The sequence below is a fragment of the Myotis nattereri genome (genome assembly GCF_964212035.1).
Source record: "Myotis nattereri genome assembly, chromosome: 4".
Lineage (NCBI taxonomy): Eukaryota > Metazoa > Chordata > Mammalia > Chiroptera > Vespertilionidae > Myotis > Myotis nattereri.
The window spans coordinates 87,983,540-88,005,586 of NC_138079.1; the positions used below are offsets into that span (position 1 = coordinate 87,983,540).

The 22,047-nt window shown below is 49.4% G+C and overlaps 3 protein-coding genes across 3 annotated transcripts in view; 2 read left to right on the top strand and 1 right to left on the bottom strand.

Moving 5' to 3' along the window:
• Positions 1-22,047, top strand: part of SEPTIN14 (septin 14) — a gene marked incomplete at both ends in the record, with an annotated part of 334,062 nt that overhangs the window by 174,024 nt on the left and 137,991 nt on the right.
• PHKG1 (phosphorylase kinase catalytic subunit gamma 1) lies at positions 226-9,254 on the top strand. Its single transcript, XM_081089835.1, has 10 exons — positions 226-391; positions 2,963-3,076; positions 3,548-3,726; positions 4,174-4,228; positions 5,986-6,051; positions 6,281-6,444; positions 6,828-6,918; positions 7,042-7,195; positions 7,368-7,493; positions 7,761-9,254. Exons 2-10 carry the CDS (start codon positions 2,994-2,996, stop codon positions 8,004-8,006), a joined length of 1,164 nt encoding a protein of 387 aa, XP_080945961.1. The 5' UTR covers positions 226-391; positions 2,963-2,993; the 3' UTR covers positions 8,007-9,254.
• Positions 8,362-22,021, bottom strand: SUMF2 (sulfatase modifying factor 2). Its single transcript, XM_081089836.1, has 9 exons — positions 21,922-22,021; positions 19,510-19,666; positions 14,778-14,892; positions 14,287-14,331; positions 13,804-13,954; positions 12,951-13,006; positions 11,040-11,124; positions 10,722-10,866; positions 8,362-9,519 (listed from the first exon to the last, which is right to left on the bottom strand). Exons 1-9 carry the CDS (start codon positions 22,010-22,012, stop codon positions 9,435-9,437), a joined length of 930 nt encoding a protein of 309 aa, XP_080945962.1. The 5' UTR covers positions 22,013-22,021; the 3' UTR covers positions 8,362-9,434.

Below are 22,047 nucleotides of genomic sequence, written 5' to 3' on the forward strand. Positions count from 1 at the left end.
TCCCAGAGAAACAGGTTGGCTTTAGACCCTCTGGGCCTGGAGACCAAGTAGCTCCAGAAGGAAAATCGTCGCCTCATGCTATCACGCCTGTTCCCAGGTCACCCGAACTTCCCTCACCCTCCACCAGAGGTCACCGCTGGAGAGACGCCTGTGCGTTGTCCCTTGCTGAGCCTTGGCCTGCATCCCGGGTTTGCTCTGGTGATTTATTTTTGGCACCTCAGCCTTCCCTCATCAAGTAGCAAAGCACGAAGGAAGAGCAGCAAAATAGCCTGCTCCGGCCACAGCTGTCGGCTCAGGACACACTGCAGTCCTGTTGTCCCCTCTCTCCAAGGGGCTCTGGGACCTTTGAGATTCCTGTCAAGCCCACTCAAGGGCCTGCGAGGACCTAACGGTGAGTAGCTGGGCCAGTGATGGACAAAAGCCAGGCGGCAGACAGGGTTAGGGGGAGGCTGTGGGTTAAAGGAGTAGAAACCCCGAAGTCCATTAGACCCACTTCCCTTCTGAAGGCAGGTGGACCAGAAGAGTGATGGCATTGACTGGAGAGTTTAGAAAGTGGGTCCCTGTGACTGATTCAGACTGAGTTTTGGAAAGGACAGTATGTTCCAGAAAGGATTAAGCCTATTTGGTGACCCTTTTCAAAAGGGTTTTGGGAAGAGTGTGGGGGTGCAGGTGGAGGCAGTGAACAGACGCATAAAATCAGCCCCAAGTTAGGCCTGGAGCCAAAGGCGGGAACAAGAGAAACCTCCCCAGCCCACACCAAGAGAGAGAAATGCCGTCAGAACCAGCTGGACCTGGCCATGCTGTGGAATGCATCCCCAGCCGGATGGCATCCTGGTTGGGTCCAGATGTATTCTCTGCCCGGGGAGGGCTGGGGGAGGGAAAGAGCTGGTGCTACGCAGTGTTGAGAACTTATAAGGACTTGCCAGGAAATGAACTTGATGTTACAGGGAACAGACTCTCCTGTGCTCAGTTGGGGTTGCTGACAGGACAGAAGCAGCCTGCTGCTGGCAGGAGGCTTCTGATAACCAGGCACCCAGCAGTGGGGACACCAGGCTTCCTGGAACGGCCAGCCCGAGGCCTGAGGCAGCCAGGGTTGCAGCTTGGCTGGTCAGCAAATCAGCCCCTGTGACAAGCCAGGCCTTGTTGGGCCCAGAAAAGGCAGGAGATATGGGACTAGAAGAGTTTGGGCCCTGCTCAGTGGCAGCTTGTGCCCATTTTCTGTCTGCTGTTCTTCCTGTTGGTGGATGACTTTCTCCATTCCTCAAACCCTTCATCCAAGGTCAGTACCCGGAGCTTAGCTCCTCTGTCCAGGCCTGAATGTCCTGGCTCTGTACTGCCCCACACTGTGGCAGGACCACTCAGGGCTCACGGGCCATCGCTAGTAGGACATGGGCCATTCTGCTGACAGACCCCGCACCAAAAGAATACCTCCACCATCAACTCACCTTCCGGGAGCAGCTCCTGCTATGTGCCTGCATTGGATACATACAGAGGGGCAGGATGGCTGGGGCGGGGACATCCTAGGCAAGATCACAGCTTCATGGGGGACATGACAGCACACACTGACAAGTGATAGCGGAGGCCGGGACCAGAATTCCCCCATCAAGCTCTGCATCCCTCAGGGCATCTGGCACAGTGCTTTTCAAAGAATATAAAAGGATGAAGGCATGAAAGATGGTTATGAAAGTCCAGGGTAAAGACAAAAAGAGTGAGGAAGGAGCATGTTCTGAAAGAAGGGGCGTTTTCAGGGTCAGACAGGACTGGGGTAGATAAGGACAGGCTGTAAGAGCAGCATAGTAAGAAGATGAAATTGTGCGGCTTCTACCTTTTCCACAAGTGCAGAGAGCAGGCAGAAGTAAGCAGGACCAGCCTTATGTCCTCAAAGAGGAAAGGAAGCCACTTTACTTTGCCCTCTGGGGAGGTTGTCTGTGGTTCTATCTAAATTTATTTTTATTGATTAATTTTAGAGAGAGAGGGAGGGAGGGAGAAAGACATAGATTTGTTGTTCCACGTATTTATGCATTCATTGGTTGATTCTTGTATGTGCCCTGACCGGGGATTGAAGCCACGACCTTGGCATATTGGGATGATACTCTAACCCAGTGGTTCCCAACCTTTTTTGGCCATGCCCCACCTAAGCAGCTCTAAAATCCTGATCCTCCCCCCACCCCCGTGACATATAATTCTTATTATTTAAAAAGTGAACTTCTATTCATGTGAAGGAAGCCTAAAAGGCCATTAACTTGGTCTAAAACAAGTTTCCAAAGAACATGGCATCCATGAAAGAGAAAAATGAAAGAACAAAAGGACAGTTGAAGTACTGAGGAAATCACTAAGAAATTGTTAAAAAATAATAATATGAAGTGATATGAAAAATAGCAAATAAAGTTTCAAAAATATAATAGAGAACTGAAATGCATAAATAGGTCACAATATACATTTATAGACTGTATATGAGGCCCCTAGAACCATAAGAAATGCAAAAAAGTCACTGTTAATAACTCATTCTCCAATTGCCCCTCTTAAAAATCAAATTGCCCCCCCGGGAGGCATGTGGCCCACTCTGGGAACCACTGCTCTAACCAAGTGAGCTACCCAGCCAGGGCCTCCGGTAGGTCTTTCTAAAATCAAGGCTGTGCCGGCCTCCTCAGAGCTAACCTTGGGTCCCGACGTCCCCGCAGGCCTGGGCCTGGCTGCCTATCCCCTCCCCCAGGGGGAGCAGCTTACAGTGAGAACATGCAGGGAAACATGGTCACCTGGACTCATAAGAGTTTACAGCCAGTGGGAAGAACGATGCTCGACTCTTTTCAAAGCATTTTTTCAACTCTCATTCATTTTGAACATTCACAATAGTCCAGCCCTGTCCCAGGCGAGACAAAAATGCGTGAAAACTGGTTCCCACCCTCAAAGAGCACGTCCCCCAAGCCGGGAGCGCTGACAGCATCCTTCTGTTCCCTCTCAGAGCCCTTCAGAACCACCCCAAGGAGCTGAGCATGACACGGGACGAGGCGCAGCTGGACTCACATTCCACAGAGGGTTTCTATGAGAACTATGAGCCCAAGGAGATCCTGGGCAGGTAAGGCCCGGACCTTTTCCAGGAAACGCTGTCCTAGGCTCCAGCCGGCTCTGCCAACCTCTGGGCCAATCTCTGCTGGACCCTGGGCACCCAGGCCATTTCCATCCCTCAGTTTGGGTCCTCCCCTCCTGACCAGGAAGGTAGGGTGTGAGTACCCAGATCAGTGACCTCTCCTGGCAAAGAGCTTCCCGCAACCCTGACTGACGCTGGTGACAAGCACATCCAAACCCAGCTTTGGGCCAGGGTCAGAGATCAGGGGTCAAAGGAAGCGATGGCCTTGAGAGTGTACGGCCTTTCTATGTGTGAGCGAACACTGAACTGGGAGTTAAGAGGCCTGAGACCAGGCTTGTGACCCATCAGCATCCTACTTCTCCCAAAAGCTCACAGGGAGTTGGGGGACAAGGCAGGGCATCTTTGCTGTGGCCTGGACTTGGGGCACCCGCTGAGAATACCTGTCCTCTGCACCCCCAGGGGAGTTAGCAGTGTCGTCAGGCGCTGTATCCACAAGCCCACGCGCAAGGAGTATGCTGTGAAGATCATTGACGTCACCGGCGGGGGCAGCTTCAGCCCCAAGGAGGTGCGGGAGCTGCGAGAGGCCACGCTGAAGGAGGTGGACATCCTGCGCAAGGTGTCAGGGTACCCCAACATCGGTGAGTGCTGGCTCCCAGCCACAGCGGGGAGCTCCACCTTGCTTCTGCCCTGAGAACCCAAGTCAGGGAGTGCAGCCCACCATGCAGCTAGCCAGAATTGTCCAGGGTGTCTCCTGCACCCTGAGGCCCACTGGCCCAGTTCCTGAGGCTTGAGGTTCCCAGCTCCAACCTCCAGGAAGACTGCTCTGGGGACTCAGCTCGAAGCCTCCTCTCCCAGCCAGACAGAAGGGGTCACCGGCAGGTCTGGGACTGGGTGAGGGCGGGGGAGTGGGGTGTGAAGTCACTGGGCCTGCCCCCTCCCCTGGGGGGCCTCCTTGGAGTAGCATCCAGATACCCCCTTCATTTGTGCAGTCGGCCCCAGCAGCTTTCCTCCCCCTGCCCCTAGACCCCACTGCCTCTGCCCAGGCTCCTCTGCTCCCTGAGGCAAGCCAGCCATTTCCATTTCAGTACAGCTGAAGGACAATTATGAGACCAACACTTTCTTCTTCTTGGTGTTTGATCTGTAAGTACCCAGCCCTGGAGCCAGCCATACCCCGAGGCTCATCACAGAGCTTCCCATTGTGGTCTCCCATCCAGCAGCCAGCCCGCTACACTGTAGATGCCAAGTAGGATCACAAGTGCTTTAGGCAGGTCAGCCCCGGGGGGTCAGGCTGCCCGGCTTTGAATCCTGGGTCCACCACTTATGGGCTGGAGGCTTTCTTTCTTTATCTTGTTAATCCTCACCCAAGGATACTTTTTGCCAGTGATTTTTAGAGAGATTGGAAGGGAGGGAAGGATTGGAGAAGAGGGAGAGAGAGGGGGGCGGAATGTGAGAGAGACACGACTGGCTGCCTCCCACATGCACCTGACTGGGCCAGGGAGTGAACCCACAATTCAGAGACGTGCCCTTGACTGGGAATCAAGCCTGAGACCCTTGGGCTGATGCTCTATCCACTGAACCACACTGGCCAGGGCATTATTGCCCTTTTTGTTAGAAAAGGTTCCCAGCAAAAAGAATTCCCCGGCTCATTGCTTCCCCACTCCACCCAGTCCTTGGTGAAAAACAGAAATCTCTCTGCATGGCTCACTGTTAAAGGGGTGTCTTGATTTCTCCCTATATAACAGCTAATTTAGGGACTGGGTTTCTTGAGAAAATTATTCAGGTAAACTTTGTATTGTTGGAACGTTTCCTATTGTGGTCCTACTGTGGTTTTGCTTGGAGAAACACGTAACTTGGCCTGTGTGTACAATTAAACGGCCGGCTCCAGAAGGCAGAGCCTGCTCATGTACCTTGCACAGTCCCCAGTACTTACAGGTAAACCTGCTGCTGGTGCTGCTGCTGCTATTGCTAATAGTGAGTTCACCTAGTGTCTTTAAGTTGGAATTAAAACGACAAAAATGGGACTCACATGTTGCTTTTTAGAAACACAGTACAGATAGTATATAAAGCAAGGCTTATATCTGTGAATTCTAGGTTGTTTCTTCAAATGGAACCCCTCTCCCTGGCCTAGCAGCTAAGCTCAATGGTTTTCTTGCCTCTCTGGGACTCCAGCAACATCCCTTGTGCCCTAGGAATCCAACTGCTTTCCCTGGAGGAGCGGGTGAGAGGGGGCAGGATGCACCTTTCCTATTTAACACAGGAAGACTTTCCCAGGGACCCTCCAGACTGGACCAGCCGCAGCTGTCCCAGCTCCGCTCAGTGGCCCTGTCCTTGGGGGCAGCTCAGATGTCCCTAACCTTTGAAGAAGTTACTTGGGGAATCTATTTTTAATGCTGCCCCAAGTTGCCCTCCAGGTTATGACTGGATTTTTCTAACGGACACCTCTTTATAGAGCATCCCAAGAAGTGAGAAGATTGAACTGCAATTCTTAATCCTAACAGGCACAACTGCTCCTCCAACACTCAACACTCATTCCATTTGTGCCTGAAAAATATCAGGATACTCCTGTCCTTCTGTTCGGGGTCTGGGCCCTTGGGCCAGGAGGGCCTTCGGCCAGTTTTTCATCTCCCAGCCCTTGATTTTGGCCCTGATAGATCTGCCCATGCTGTCACTCCCACAGATGGGAGAGACCCTCACACTGATGCCATACCACCCCTCCAGCCTCCCTTGCTCTTGTTCCAATCTTCCCAGACAACCTCTCCACTCACTTCCCAGCTCCTCCCTGCAGACCCTGGTCCTTTGCCTCTGGAGGGATTGGGGTGAGGAAGAGCTCTCTGGGAGCAGGCTAAGAAGGGGGTGGTCTTGAGATCAATCCAGCTACAAACCCTCTGTCACCACAGGATGAAGAAAGGGGAGCTCTTTGATTACCTCACTGAGAAGGTCACCCTGAGTGAGAAGGAAACCAGGTGAGGGTCCACGTGCCCCTCTCCCCACTCCCTGCCCAAGCCCCAGTGCGACAGGCACCCAGGTCCCAGAGGGTGTGCACCGCTGGGTTGTGCCCTCCCTCCCTGGCTCAGCCCGACCGTCCCAGCCGCCCTCTCTCCTGTGCAGTCGGCCTGGTATGTGGGCTTTGGTCTCCCTCCCCGCCACCTGACCTTGCAGAGAGCAGAGTGACACGCTCCTGTCCCACCCCAGGAAGATTATGAGAGCCCTGCTGGAGGTGATCTGCACCTTGCACAAACTCGACATCGTCCATCGGGACCTGAAGCCCGAGAACATCCTCTTGGACGATGACATGAACATCAAGCTCACAGACTTTGGCTTTTCCTGCCAGCTGAAGCCAGGAGAGAAGCTACGAGGTCCGGTAACGAGGCCTGGCTTTCTCACCAACTCTCCCAGGAACAGAGATTGCCCGGGACCTTCCCCTATATCCCCCCAGAATAAAAATCCTATCATTTCAGGGTTAGGTGCCTTTTCAGGCAGGTCCTCTTCTCAGGACCGAGTTGAGCCAGGTTCCCACCGCCTGAGTTCTAGGCCAGAATAGTGAGATGTGACCAGGGAACCAACAGGCCCCAAGTGGGTGGCCCTACGAGCCAGCTCTGGCCCCTGCCCTTGGCCCTGAAGTTGGCCAGTGCTAGGCGAGTCCCAGTCCAAGCACTATTTCTGTTCCATCTTGTTTCTTCGGACCTTCTTCTTCCAAGTGCCCCCTGCTGACCTATCCTGATGGTAACTGTTCCTGCAGAGATCTGTGGGACCCCCAGCTACCTGGCCCCCGAGATCATTGAGTGCTCCATGAACAGTGACCACCCGGGCTACGGGAAGGAGGTGGACATGTGAGTGTGCTGGGGGGAAGGGACAGGGATGCCACCATGGCCGGAACACCTGGCTGGGGAGGGGAGGAACTGGCCGGAGCTACAGCCAGTCCGCCTGCCTTCCTCCCACCCACCTGGTGCCAGGTGGAGCACAGGGGTCATCATGTACACCCTGCTGGCTGGCTCCCCGCCCTTCTGGCACCGGAAGCAGATGCTGATGCTGAGGATGATCATGAGCGGCAACTACCAGTTTGGCTCACCCGAGTGGGATGATTACTCGGACACCGTGAAAGACCTGGTGAGGGGCCAGGCCCGCTGGCTCCTGGGCTCAGGCGAGGGGCAGTCCACCGCGGGGGCGAGGGGAGTGTGCCGGGCACAGGATGGAGGGGTCTGTGAGGAGACCCCACGGCTTCTGAAGCGCTGGCAGGGAGCCTGCCTTGCTGTTTTCACTACCCACCCCGTTCTCTCAGGTTTCCCGCTTCTTGGTGGTGAACCCCCAGGGCCGCCTGACGGCAGAAGAGGCCTTAGCGCATCCCTTCTTCCAGCAGTATGACGCGGAGGAAGTGCGGCACTTCAGCCCCCGGGGCAAGTTCAAGGTATTGAAGCTCCCTTCCCATCCAGGGCCCTGGAGCCCAAGCCCCCCAGGGACCGCTACTCACACTACTTACAGGCTAGGGTTTCCAGGGCACCTGCCCTCCCCCTCTCATCCACCCGTGATGGTTCCCAGAACTCTGGCTCCAGGGAAGACAGATGTCCTCTGACAGTCTAAATGCCTGCCAGTACTGGTAGGGCAGGAACTGGGGGAACACTGGGAAGGACCCAGGGGGCGCTCCAGGCTCTCAGTCCTGGCCCTCCCTCCGCAGGTGATCGCTCTGACAGTGCTGGCTTCAGTGCGGATCTACTACCAGTACCACCGGGTGAAGCCTGTGACCCGGGAGATCATCATGCGTGACCCCTATTCCCTCCGGCCTCTGCGCCGGCTCATCGATGCCTATGCTTTCCGAATCTACGGCCACTGGGTGAAGAAGGGCCAGGAGCAGAACCGGGCTGCGCTCTTTGAGAACACACCCAAGGCTGTGCTGCTCTCCCCGGCTGAGGAGGACTACTGAGGTGCTGGCAGGAGGGATGCGGGGGAGGGGGAGGCAGGGAGGGGAAGCCACAGAAACACTCGTCAAAGGAATGAGGTTGTGCAGAGAAGGCATTGGTCCAGGCCAGGACCGCTGGACCTGGGCCACTCTCCCCTCAGAGGCTCTGCGAAAGGCACTCCCATCACAATGCAGTTGGGGCCTGGGCACAGAGGAGGGCACTGGATGTGGTCCGACTGCCAGGAGCCTTCCGGCTTCTCCACCTCCCAGTGGTACCACCATCTCAGTGTCTGCTCAGGGGAGGCCCAGAGTTACTGACCCTCGGATGCACTTCCCTTAGGGTCCCAGGGTGAGGAGAAAACAGACAGCCGTCTGATATACAATCACGGGGGATTTCACTGACCTCACAATGTCCAGTGACACCATGGGAGCAGGTCCTTCTCCAGGGGACAGGTTTCCAGAGGCATAAGGACGCCCTTGCATAATTAACAACAGAAAGGGACACTTCTCATGTTTGTCTTTCTGGAGTATCATTTACTTTGTGACTCGCAGGAGGCAGTTTGGCCTGGTTAATACCCTGTTCTCCTAGGCCAGCGGTTCTCAACCTGTGGGTCGCGACCCCTTTGTGGGTCGAATGACCCTTTCACAGGGGTTGCCTAAAACCATCAGAAAACACATATATAATTACATATTGTTTTTGTGATTAATCACTATGCTTTCATTATGTTCAATTTGTAACAATGAAAATACATCCTGCATCTCAGATATTTACATTACGATTTGTAACAGTAGCAAAATTACAGTTATGAAGTAGCAACGAAAATAATTTTATGGTTGGGGGTCACCACAACATGAGGAACTGTATTAAAGGGTCGCGGCATTAGGAAGGTTGAGAACCACTGTCCTGGACCCCTTGAAGACTGAATTGTGCTTTAAAGAGCCCACATTTCTCCATTTCACATACAGAGAGTGGAAATCAAGTGCCTTCAGAGGCACACAGAAACACTGTACAAATGAAGGCAGCATCTCCTTTCCACAGCAATTTGCTGGGAAAACAGAGATGTGGGGAAATTCTGCCCTAAGAAACAATGTCAGGTCCCTGAATCAGACACCGAGAAAGGGGAAGGGAACTGACTTAAAAGGATTTTAACACACTGCCTTTAAGAGGACGCTGCCCCAATTGTTTGAGTCCTTGGCCCCTGTATAGTTGATATTTGACCTCTAATAAAAACACCCAGCTCCTGGCCACAATCAGTGCGCTGGGGCCCTTCAGCAAGAGACATGGCCTCCTCTGAGGCGAGAGGCCTCTCCCGCCCACCTGCCACCAAGTGAGAGGTGCCCGTCAAAAGGGGCAGAGGAGGAGAAGGTGGAAGTTGAAGAGCGTGGCTGTTTGAAATGTGGCCAGTGAGTGGCATGGGTACCACGGGGCACTCTTCGTGGCTGCGTGGCTGCTCACAGCTCCCCAGGCAGTCGGCCTATATTGGAAGCACAGCGGAAGCCTAGGTTGTCAGACGCTGAATCTGGAGTGTTGCCCATCCTGCCACCAGAGAAGGGGAGAGAGAATGAACATGTTGAGAAAGGGGCCTTGGGCCTTACCCAACTTTCCTGTTCCACCTCTCAGGGCCTGCTGCGACCTGGGGGGCCCAAGGACTGTGGAGGGCGTGGTCTGGAAAGAAGCCTGGTCAGAGGGCAGTCCGGGGACATGAAGCGGCCTTGGGGCTGGGTGGAGGAAGTGACGGTGGTCCTGAGAGACTGAGCTGGAAGGCAGGAGAGGCCATGACTAGCACCTGTGACTGTTGGTGGTTAGGAATAACTCAGCCGGAAAAAACCTGTTGGCAGTTAGTGAGAGTATCACAGTGCCAGTCAGTTCTCCACACTTTTCAAAAAAGTTTCAAGTGAATTCTCTCGCTTACCATTTCCCAACTGCTATGGAAGGCAAGATGTGTTCACCATTTTAGAGACCCAGGAGCAGATACTAGAAAGAGTTAAATGTCTTGCCCAAGGCCAACTACTGTTCCAACAGCACAACAGAATCAATGTCAAACCCAGTTTCCTGGTTCTAGGCCAGTACTTTTCTACCACTTTGTCCTAAAAAAGAGAGAATTCAGGGGCCTTTGTGGGTCAAAGAAACACCTGCAAATCTGATATCCTGAGTGGCCTCTACAGTCCTTATGGAGCCAAAGAGTAGGAGGAGTTGTAGGGAGATCAACCAAAATAAATCTACTGGCAAATGAAGCAGAAAGTCCTAGCAGGGGACCAGCAGCCTAGGATGCTTCCATCCAGGTGCCACCACTAACCACCTGTCTGAAATGAGCAGGTCCCAGGACCCTCCTGGGCCCATTTTTAACTTGACTGTAAATCAAAATGGTTGTAGAAATGATTTTCCATGTGCCCGCCTGTTTGAAGAGTCAATATTTCCATGACCCATGGCCATGACCTATTGATGTGGCCATTCTACTTCCCTCCCTCCGCACACCTACTTATGAGGACAAGAAGAGAAGCCCATGTAACTGAGATGCTGGACACAGAGTCTCCCTGGGTGTGAGAGCTGAGAAGAAAGGCACAAGCTGTCCTGGACTGGTTTCTTTTTCCTGGCAAGCGCTACCTGCTTCCTTTTCAGTACCCACATCTCCTGGTGCAAGTAGAGATGCAGAAGGAGTGCCAACACCAGTTGTGGTGCCACCTGTGCTCTGTGAGGTCACCTCCAGCCCCTCAGCCCTCAGCTACCAAGCTCCTCACCTGGTGGTGACCCGGGCCCGGTGATTGGCAGAGCCATCGGATGTGTCGATCCAGGATGCCCCCCGGAGGACACGCATATCCTGGTTTGCACCCTGGTATGGTGAAGCTGTCCACTCCCACACGTTGCCCACGAGGTCATAGAGCCCTGCAGCACAGCAGGGGGTCAGTTCCCCGCTGGGAAGCATCATGCCTGCCTGTGAGCCATCAAAGCCCTGGGAGCAAATGCTGCCCCAGGTGCTTCTCTCTGCCTCATCCATCAGGCAGAATGCTCCCACCAGCCACGTGTGAGTGTTGATGGCGACCGATAAGAAATCTTACCATAGTTATTCTGTGGGGGGAACGCGTTCACTGGGGAGACCCCATGGAAGCCGTCCTCAGCCTTGTCACCCTTGGGGAACTTTCCCTGAGAAGAGATTTAGGATAAAAGATTTGCCATCCTGTCCCATGGCAGGTGTTCCTGCCTGCCCACAAGGAAACCAAGGTCATCTGGAATAGGGAGAAGGGCACGTGGCAGTGACCCAAGGTTCCCAACCTGAGCTCCCAAACCAGCTGCCTCAGGTCCTCCACCAGGACCTCCAGCTGGATCAGGAAGTGTGTGGTTTCCCTGTGCTCACTGTGGTCCGTGTCAAGCCCATCCCACTCCCACTGTCTCCATTCTCAGAGACTTCGTCTCCTCGGCCTCGAACCCCATGCTCGGAGCCTCGGGAAGAAAGGCTCTTCCTCTCCTTCTCCATGCCCTGCACCCTCCCCCTTCTCAGGAACCACCTCTTTCTCTTCTACCACCATCAGGTTTAACTCTGCCTCATCTGCCCTGACTCTACCTTTCTCATCTCTTGCTCTTTACCACCAAAACTCTTCAAAAAGTAACCTATATTTGCGAATGCAATTTATTTAACTTGTTCACGCCTCTCATTAAAATTGGGTTCAGCTGCCACGATTCTATGGAAATTGCTCTTATGAAAGGGAAGATGAAGGGGCTATAATTTACTCAACACCTACTATATGCTAAGGCTGCTACACTTATGTCTTTTAATTTAATCCTTGCAAGGTTGTGAGGTAAGTATCCTCTCCCTTTAAGGAACTAGCAACTGAGGTTCAAAATGGTTAATTTATCAAAGATCAAACAGGGTATGTCAGATTTCTCTTTCTGAAAAGCTCTGATCCCAAGATCATCTGAAAGGCCCAGTCTCCCTCTCAGGCCCCTGTCAATGCTTCCCCCTAAAATACTGAGGCTGTGCTCCGCTCACTCTACAGCGTCTCCTGGCCAGTGTGGGAGGGCGGGATCATTCTTTCCTAAGGTAAATGCTTATGACTCGCAAGCTACTTGCTCTGACCCAGACTTCTGACCTAAGTTTCAGACTCATATTTTCAACCTCTGACTGAACATATAAAAGACCCACAGGCATCCTAAGCTAAGCTGATCCTACCCTGACCAAGTTCTGTCCCTCTGACCCAACAAGCATATTATCTATTTGGATAACGGTGGCACCATCACTCTGTTGCCCAAGCTTGGATTCATGCTTGAGTCCAACTCTCTTCCACCCCACCACATTCGATTAATTACCAAACCCTGTCCATCTTCTCAGACATGCCTCTCCCATTGGGCTTCCTCTCTATTCCACTTCCACTTAATTCAAGTGTTTATAATCACCTAGACACCCCTTGCCACCTCTGCAGCTCTGCTTCATCTAGTCCTGCATAATTAGCAAGAGTTAGCTTCCCCAAGTCAACATCTGATATTGTTACTCCCCTGTATAACAACCTCCATTGGCTCCACACTGCCTAGCCTAGAGGGTAAAATCTAAAACACTATCTTGGCGCATCTACTCCAAAATCTGCCTCCAACCCACTGTCTACTTCATCTCCTAACACCACCTGGACCCCCACCATTTCCCTGTGCTCCAGTCTCTCTGAATTTGGCACGTTTCCAAACAGACAGTACCCTTTCCTAATACAATGCCAACACGCATGCTGTTGTGCTTGACAACACCCTTTCCTCCTCTTTTCACTTAGCAAAATGCTATTTGATCAGCTCAAATGTCATCTCTGTCCTCTCAGGCAATGAATGATGTCCTCCTGCGCACACTCTGCATCACCGCCTTGTCTCTGGCTTCGCCCCTTTCCAGCTTTAGGACACAGCCCTCTGAACCCCACACCTAACACAGTGCCTAGCCGACAGCAGGCCTCAATGCTCCGAGAAAGGACAGGAGTGAGGAATGCATGTCTTACCTGCCACAGGTTGGTGCGGTTTGGCTGGAACTTGTTTCCCCAGGGATAAACCTGACCTGCGGGAGAGCAAGGAGAAAGCATTGGGGGGAGAGGTGAAGAGTTGGGAAAGAGAGAGAGTGAGGGAACCGAAAGGAGATTATTTTTATATCCCATGCCCATCCCTTCCACTCACTGCATTGCATTTGGAGCCCCGCCTCCTGCATTACCCCAGGGCAGTGCAACCCTAGGTGTGGTTCTGAGCAATGCCTCTGTAAACCACCTGTGACCAGTGCATGTTGAGATCAGTGCAGAAATTAAGAGTAACCATTGGTAAACTTGTTCGTTGGACTTCGATTGGCTAAATAAACAAGCAACCTCATTTATCACATTAATAACTTTGACTATTGGTATAGTTGGTGTTCAAACTGTAGAGGCTGGATATGGTGAATTGCTATTTCACTCTCATAACTTTTTTTAATGAGCATTGCAGAACAACTAAGTTATGAGCAAAGAGCAATTTTTTATATTAACCCCTATACATCATGGAAAAGGCATGTGGTTTGGATAACTCTTCTCCTCTTCTCTATGCTATGTTGGTCCAACTGTATTTTTTGAAACATGACATCTCTGTAGAATCTCCAACAATAAAAAAAAATTGTTTTTTTCATTCCATTTTTCCAGTTATTAGTTTTTATGGTATTTTAAATAAATACCATATTTTACATAGGTCTGAGATAGATGAGAAATAAAAATAACAACAGCAACTGGTCCTTCACTGCTCTAGGGAGCATGAGCCCTTCCCACCCTTTAAAGACCCCCATGCAGGGCAGGATAGAGAGCAGAACAAAGGGGAATCGCCTTGGTAGCTCTATACCCTTTAAGCCCCCTCGGGCCGCAAACTCCCACTCTTCCTCAGTAGGCAGCCGTTTCCCCTGCCATGCACAGTAGGCCCGCGCATCATTCCAGCTCACGTGTACCACTGGGTGCTCCAGTCTCTCTCGGATGCCAGAGCCGGGACCTGCAGGCTGACAGCCAGGAGGAAGTGAGACAGGCTCTGGGAGCTCAGGGAAGTCTGAGGAAGGCTAGGCTTAGGGCACCTAAGTTCAGCTTTTAACACTAGGGGAAGCAAAGAAATTGGAAGAGAGCTTGGTGAGTGAGGAGAGGTTCAGAACGAAGAGACTACAGATAAGACTGACAAGAAAAATGGGATGGGTGATGGGAAGAGGACTAGGGAACAGGGTGTCTTGGCTATTTTCCTGAAACTTCTCCTTTCAGCTCAGTATTCCTAGATGGGCAAGGGGGCTAGGGAAGCCAACCCGCCAGGGGTAGAAAACAAGGTGGAGGAACCAACCCTTACCTGCCTCCAGAAAGCCCTTTCCACTGGAAGCCACCAGAGAACAGGCTACAAAGAAGAAAGAGCATGACTGCAAGATGCTCGAACCCACCATGCGCACCCTCCCGACTGACACACTGGAGGTGGAGCCGACCCTTCAGGCCAAGGCTCAGGGCGTCCAAGTGAGGCTGTGTCTGGAGTCTCTGAAGCCTGACACCTCACGGCCCTCATTAGAGGGAGGCCAGTCAGGACGTTCTGCTTGTGCAGGATGTATCTTGAGCCCCATGTGTATCTATCTGGGTCTTTACAGTCTCTCTACCCAGAAACCAGCTCAGCGGTCCCTTCCTGGGAGGAAGTATTCACCGGACCCTTCCAGGGAGGGCTTCTCTTGCTTCCTCCCTGCCTCCCGCTCTCAGGTCTGATTTCTACCGTGGCCCAGGTGACCCCACGCCCCACATGCCTCTATGTCCAGGTCCCACTCCCGTTCCCTCAGCTCCAAGCCCAGGTTTTCTCACCTTCATTTGCTGAGTCGCTTTCTTTCTAAGCTCATCTGAGACAAAGTCCTCAAAGACAAAGCTCCACCCAAACGTCTCGGCCTCTGTCCGGTACTTTTTCTCCCTGACAAACTCCCTGAAAAGAGAGATTTCGCTTGGCTCAGCTGAAAGGGTTCTGTGCTCCATCCTCACCTCTCCTGCTGCTGAAGAGCTCACCTAGCCTCATCCTGTAAGTCCCACATCACAGAGGTCCCATGAACTCCAAGGAATTCACCTGAAACCCTGAGCAGGAGATTTTCTTTTAAAATCTGTTGCTATAAGGTCCCAGGTTTGATTCTGGTCAAGGGCACATGCCGGTTTGTGGGCTCGATCCCCAGTGGGGGACTTGCAGGAGGCAGTCGGTCCATGATTCTCTCTCACCATGGATGTTTCTATCTCTCTCTCCCTCTTCCTTCCTCTCTGAAATCAATAAAAAAATATTTTTAAAAAATCTGTTGCCGTGTGTGTAATTCACATACAGTAAAATTCAGGTTTTTTTAGTGTATGCTTTTGTGACTTTGACAAAGCATACAGTCATCACCACAATCAAGAAACAGAGCAGTTTCATCAAACATACCCCAAATTCCTCTGTGCCCCTGTTTTTTGTTCCTATGGTTTTGTCTTTCCTGGCATACATACTTTCACATAAATTGAACTATACACGATGTAGTTTTTGGGTCTGGCTTCTTTCACTTAGCATAATGCTTCTGAGATTCATCCATGTTGTCAAAGGTATCAGCAGTTTGCTCCTTTGTATTGCTGAGTAGTATTTCACTGTATGGATGTACCATAATTGGTTTACTCATTCACCAACTGCAGGTCATGTGGGTTATCTCCAGTTTTTAGAGATTATAAATAAAGCTGCCGAGGAGATTTAAGGGTGGGGAATGGTTTCTTTTCTGAAAGGTCTTTCTTACATACCTAATTTCATGAGAGGGAGGCAGAACAGGTGTTATCATCTCCATCTAACAGAATAAAGAAACTGAGTCAAATAAAAATAAGTTGCTGAAAAAACAAAAACAAAAGAAAAAAATTGAGTTACTGAGATTTTAGGATATATTTTCATATAGCTCAGTATGGTTTAGCAAATCTCAGCACACAGATTACTAAGGTGAGATGGATGGTTTTCATTATCACCTCGTCTGTGCCAGCCCTCTGATATAAGAAGGTATTATTGCCCAGCCGGGTGTGGCTCGGCGGTTGAGTGTCAGCCCGGGAACCAAGAGGTCACCGGTTCGATTCCCGGTCAGGGCATATGCCTGATTTCAGGCTCGATCCCCAGTGGGGGGTGTGCAGGAGGCAGCCGATCAATGATTCTCTCTCTCATCACTGATGTTTCTATCTCTCTCTCCCGCTCCCTTCCTCTCTAAAATCAATAAAAATACATTAAAAAAAAAAGAAGGTATTATTCACCCATCAGAGGGCATTGAGATCATCTGAAAAGCTTGAGAATCTTTTATCAGAGAGGCAGACAAAGTCGGTGGTTCTAAGCAAAGTTTAGGGGCTTACTAGAAGTGACATTATATTTCTACCATACACTAACTAGGTCAATGGTCAGCAAACTGCGGCTTGCGAGCCACATGCGGCTCTTTGGCCCCTTGAGTGTGGCTCTTCCACAAAATACTGACTTCTGTGCATGGGCCACAAAGTTTCAATCGCACTGTACATGTGCGCCCGCACATGGTATTTTATGGAAGAGCCACATGTGGCTCGCGAGCCGCAGTTTGCCGACCACTGCATTGGGCATAACTTGAAATCTAAAAGGTGCATACTGTGCAGCTATCTATTTTGGGTTGTCATGATATGGTACAAGTCTGATCAGAAGTGATTTCTCAATTTTAACAACTTTCCTGTTTAAAAATATGTTTTAAAAGCACATATAAGCGCCCTAGCTGGTTTGGCTCAGTGGATAGAGCATCAGCCTGGGGACTGAAGGGTCCCAGGTTAGATTCTGGTTAAGTGCACATGCCTGGGTTGTGGGCTCGATCCCCAGTGTGGGGCATGCAGGAGGCAGCCGATCAGTGATTCTCTCTCATCACTGATGATTCTCTCTCTCCCTTCCTATCTGGAAAAAAAAATTAATAAAAGCACATATAAGTAGTACGCGTGGTATTGTAGAAAAATGAGGAAATTTAAAATCATCCATTATCACACTAATATGTATCATTCCATATTCTTCCTGGCCCCCACTCCCCAACCCTCACACCCTGTTTAACAAGGTGCTTCCCTGTAATTATTGTCATTTGGAAGTCACAAAAACATGGGTAAAATCTGTTAACTAATGCACTTCCACTTTTTTAATGCATATACATTCGATATACATAGTTTTAAAAAATGGGATCATAAGTTATATATTATTTTGTAAGCTACTTTCTTGACTTAACATTTCATAACTCTTTTTAAATATATATGTTTTAATATGTTTTTATTGATTTCAGAGAGGAAGGTAGAGGGATAGAGAGAGAGAAACATCAATGAGAGATGAGAAAGAAACACTGAACAGCTGCCTCCTGCACACGCCCTACTGGGGATGGAGCCTACAACCCGGGTATGTGTCCTGACAGGGATTCGAACCACTGGGCCACACTCAACCACTGAACCATACTGGTTGGGCTCATGACTCTCTTTTTGACAATAGGATTTTAAATGGCTGCTAAGTATCATTATATTGATACAATATCTATATTATAAAAGGCCCGTGGCCATAATGTAGTAATGACTGCTCACCAGGAGGTGCATTGAACACCTCTCAGTTTCCCCCCCCCCGCCCCCTCCCTCCTCCACCCCCTACAGCACGAGCTACTAGGGGCGGAGAACTATCAGCTTTGGAGAGCTACCAGAGGCGATGGGCAGGGCGGTCAGCTGAGGCAAGCGGAAGCGAGCTACTGGCACAATCGTGCACACTGGGCCTCTAGTGTTTAAATAATCCTTAAATTGTTAACAGTTGTTTACAATGTCATCTTTTTAGCTAAATGTTTTTGGACAACTTTAATTCTTTCCTTCAGACAAATCCCTAGAGGGGGAATCACTGAGTCAAAGGGCCTGAGGAGTATATCAACAATCCTATGCTTATTTCAGTGTGTCTCCTGAATCAATTTTTCCCCATAACCTTTTATCTTGAAAAGTTTTAACTCCACAAATGTAACATTTAAGTAGTTTCCCACATTTGCTTTATTATCTTCCCATTCCCTCTTTCCTCCATCCCCTCTACATAATCACCCCTGTACTATTTTTTTTAATAAATCTTTTTTTAAAATATGCTTTTATTGATTTTAGAGGCAGAGGAGAAGAGAGAGGGAGAAAAGGAGGAAAGGAGGGAGGGAGGGAGGGAGGAATATCGATTTGAGAAACATAAATTAGCTGCCTCCTGCATGCACCCTGAACAGGGATCAAACCCCCAACTTGGGTATGTGCCCTGACAGGGAATTGAACCAGTGACCATTTGGTGTACAGGACAACACTCAACCAACTGAGCCACACCAGCCAGGGCACATACCTATACCATTTGAAGATAAGTTACAAAACATATCACCTTGAAGAAACTAAGGCGTTTCAACTTGGCTTCTTAGAATGAGTTAGAACCACAATGTTTGACTCCTAAAACAACACCATTTCCCAAAGTAAATATAAAGGGAATTTAAGGCACTTTGCTAGTATGACCCTTCTCCCAGTCCCTTTTTCCCTGTTGAAGAAATTTCTGCCAAAACCGGTTTGGCTCAGTGGATAGAGCGTCGGCCTGCGGACTGAAAGGTCCCAGGTTCGATTCCGGTCAGGGGCATGTACGTGGGTTGCGGGCATATCCCCAGTGGGGGATGTGCAGGAGGCAGCTGATCGATGTTTCTCTCTCATCGATGTTTCTAGCTCTCTATCTCTCTCCCTTCCTCTCTGTAAAAAATCAATAAAATATATTTAAAAAAAAAAAAAGAAATTTCTGTTGAGTGTGTCACTTTTGCCCATAATCCTTGTGCTATGCCCAGTGTAATGGAAAATCCACTGGCTCAAGAATCAGGGAATTTGAGTTATAGGCTGAAGTCTGTCACTAACGGAGAGTAAGGTAAACATTTTTGGACTTCAGATTCTTCACTTAAAAAAAAGTAGATACACTTATCCCACAGCATTATTGCAAAGATATGTAATAGTGAACAAGCCAGTTTCCTTCTAGAGCAGTGGTTCTCAACCTTCCTAATGCCGCAACCCTTCAATACAGTTTCTCATGTTGTGGTGACCCCCACCATAAAATTATTTTCCTTGCTACTTCATAACTGAAATTTTGCTACTGTTATGAATCATAATGTAAATATCTGATATGCAGGATGGTCTTAGGCGACCCCTGTGAAAGGGTCATTTGACCCCCAAAGGGGTCGCGACCCACAGGTTGAGAACCGCTGTTCTAGAGATTAAGAATGAAGATTTGAGAACAGCCTATGTTGCTCAGTGGTTGAGCATTGAGCCATGCACCAAGAGGTCACTGGTTCTATTCCCAGTCAGGGCACATGCCCAGGCTATGGGCTTGATCCCCAGTGAGGGGCATACAGGAGGCAGCCAATCAATATTGATGTTTCTTTCTCATTGATGTTTCTATCTATCTCTCCCTTTCCCTTCTTCTCTTTCTAAAATCAACAAAAACATATTAAAAATAAAACTTATGAATTGTTTAAAAAGTAATGATGATTTAAAAGAGCCTTTACTCCTCCTGAAAGAATACCTGATATACCTGAAATCTTTGTTGGTGACAGGAAATATGTCGATGGCAAAAGGTTTTACTGTCACCTCCCGGACAGGTCCTTCACCATCTCTGCCATCTGGTGAATTTGTTCCCATCTGGAATCTGCCACCTGGCAGCTTAACCATGCTTGTCACCTGCCCATTCCCTGTAGTGGAAAAAAAGAGTGTCATCAGTAATACATGAGTATATAAAAAATAAGTGGCAATATTTGGATCATATGTAATACTCATAAAAATGAGTGTTCTTAAAAATAATGGAGGCTTAAAATTTTGGCTTTAAATTCTTGTTCTGGCCCTAGCTGGTTTGGCTCAGTGGATAGAGTCACGGCCCTTGAACTGAAGGGTCCCAGGTTCGATTCCGGTCAAAGGCACATACCTTGGTTGTACCCTTGATCACTGGCCCAGGTCAGGGTGCATGTGGGAGGCAACCATTCAATGTCTCTCTCACGTTGATGTTTCTCTCTCTCTCTGTCTCTCCTCCGCCCTTCCACGCTCTCTAAAAGTCAATGGAAAAAACATCCTTGGGCCCTAGCAGGTTTGGCTCAGTGAATAGAGCATTGGCCTGAGGACTGAAGGGTGGCGTGTGAACTGAAAGGTCCCAGGTTCAATTCCAGTCCAGGGCACATGCCCGGTTTATGGGCTCAATCCCCAGTAGGGGGTGTGCAGGAGGCAGCCAATCAATGATTCTCTCTCATCATTGATGTTTCTATCCCTCCCTCTCCCCTCCTCTCTGTAATCAATAAAAATACTGTAATCAATGAAAATATATTGTAAAAAAAAGAAAAGACATCCTCGGGTGAGGATTAACAACAAAAAAACCCCATGCAATAAATTCCTGTTCTGCCACTTAATTTGCTGGGTGACCTTAGGCCAGGGGTGGGCAAACTTTTTGACTCGAGGGCCACAATGGGTTCTTAAACTGGACCGGAGGGCCGGAACAAAAGTATGGATGGAGTGTTTGTGTGAACTAATATAAATTCAAAGTAAACATCATTACATAAAAGGGTACGGTCTTTTTTTTCAATAGTTTTATTCATTTCAAACGGGCCGGATGCGGCCCGCGGGCCGTAGTTTGCCCACGGCTGCCTTAGGCAAATTATTATTATTATTATTTTTTTAATATATTTTATTGATTTTTTACAGAGAGGAAGGGAGAGGGATAGAGAGTTAGAAACATCAATGAGAGAGAAACATCGATCAGCTGCCTCCTGCACACCCCCTCCTGGGGATGTGCCCGCAACCCAGGTACATGCCCTTGACCGGATTCGAACCTGGGACCTTTCAGTCCGCAGTAGGCAAATTATTTTATCTGAGTTTCAATTTCTTCATTTATAAAATGGGAATAGCATCTATGTCATAGCCATAGCTGCATGAATTCAAATAACATGTAAAATGTTGAGCACATGGTAGGTTTTCAACAAATGTTTATTTCCTTACCTTTCTATTCCTCTACACACAACCCTGTCCCAGCTAGGTAAATCTAGACACTATACCCTAAAATATATCATCTAGCACCTTTCTACCCATACGTCTGCTCATGCTGTTTTTCGCTCTCTTCCTTCCCACTTGTTGAACTCTTATCCGTTCTTACCATTATATCATGTACTCCAGAAAAGAAAGGACTACCTCTATTTTGCCAGTGTATCCGTGGCACCTAGCACAAGTGCACAATAATTATCATCAAATAATTGAATGAGCTCCTTCATACTTGCTGTTTGTATGCCTCAAAAAATCAAATTAAAAGGATCTTTAATTTGACCCCCTTATTTAACAGGAGGGAAATCAGGACCCAAAGAACAAAGTAACTTAATGAGGCAAGCAGGAAAATCTCAGAATAAAAAGGAATTAAGAAAAAACATACAACTGCAATGCACAAAGTTTATTTTGACACTAATTCAAGAAGTAAACTACAATTAAAAAACACAGTAGGTAAATCTGAACACTAACTGGAAGTTAATTTTGTAGGCGGAAAATGGTATGGTGGGGTTTTTTTTCGTGACTTGTCTTTTTGGCTATTCAAGCTGAGTTATTTACGAATAAAATTGTATAACGCCTGCATTCACTTCAGCATGATCCCAGGAGAGGGGAAAGTGGGTTACCAAAGAAGCAAGATTAGCCATAATTTGGCCACTGTTAAACTGGGTGATAGGTACGTAGGGGGCACGTTTAGTTATAGTCTGTTCTTTATGCTTGAAAGATTCCAAAATAGTAAGTTGGAAGTAAAATACAGTATGAGCTGTTGTTAGCCTCGCCGGGCTGGCAGTCGCTGGGACGTGCCTCTGCCGACTAGGACTAGGAAGTGGGCTACGGTCTCTTCCCCACGGGGCAAAGCGCCCCACCCTTTCCTGATAATCCCTGGGACAAAGGCGCTAGGGGTAAGTGGGCAGGCCAGCACACTGACCTAGCTCGATCCACGGGCCGGACAGGAGCGACAGCAGGGTCAACAGCAGTGAAGAGCTCATAGCTCCGCAGCACCAGGGAACTGGGTACATACGCCTACTCGCTCTGCTGCGCATGCGCTCCACAC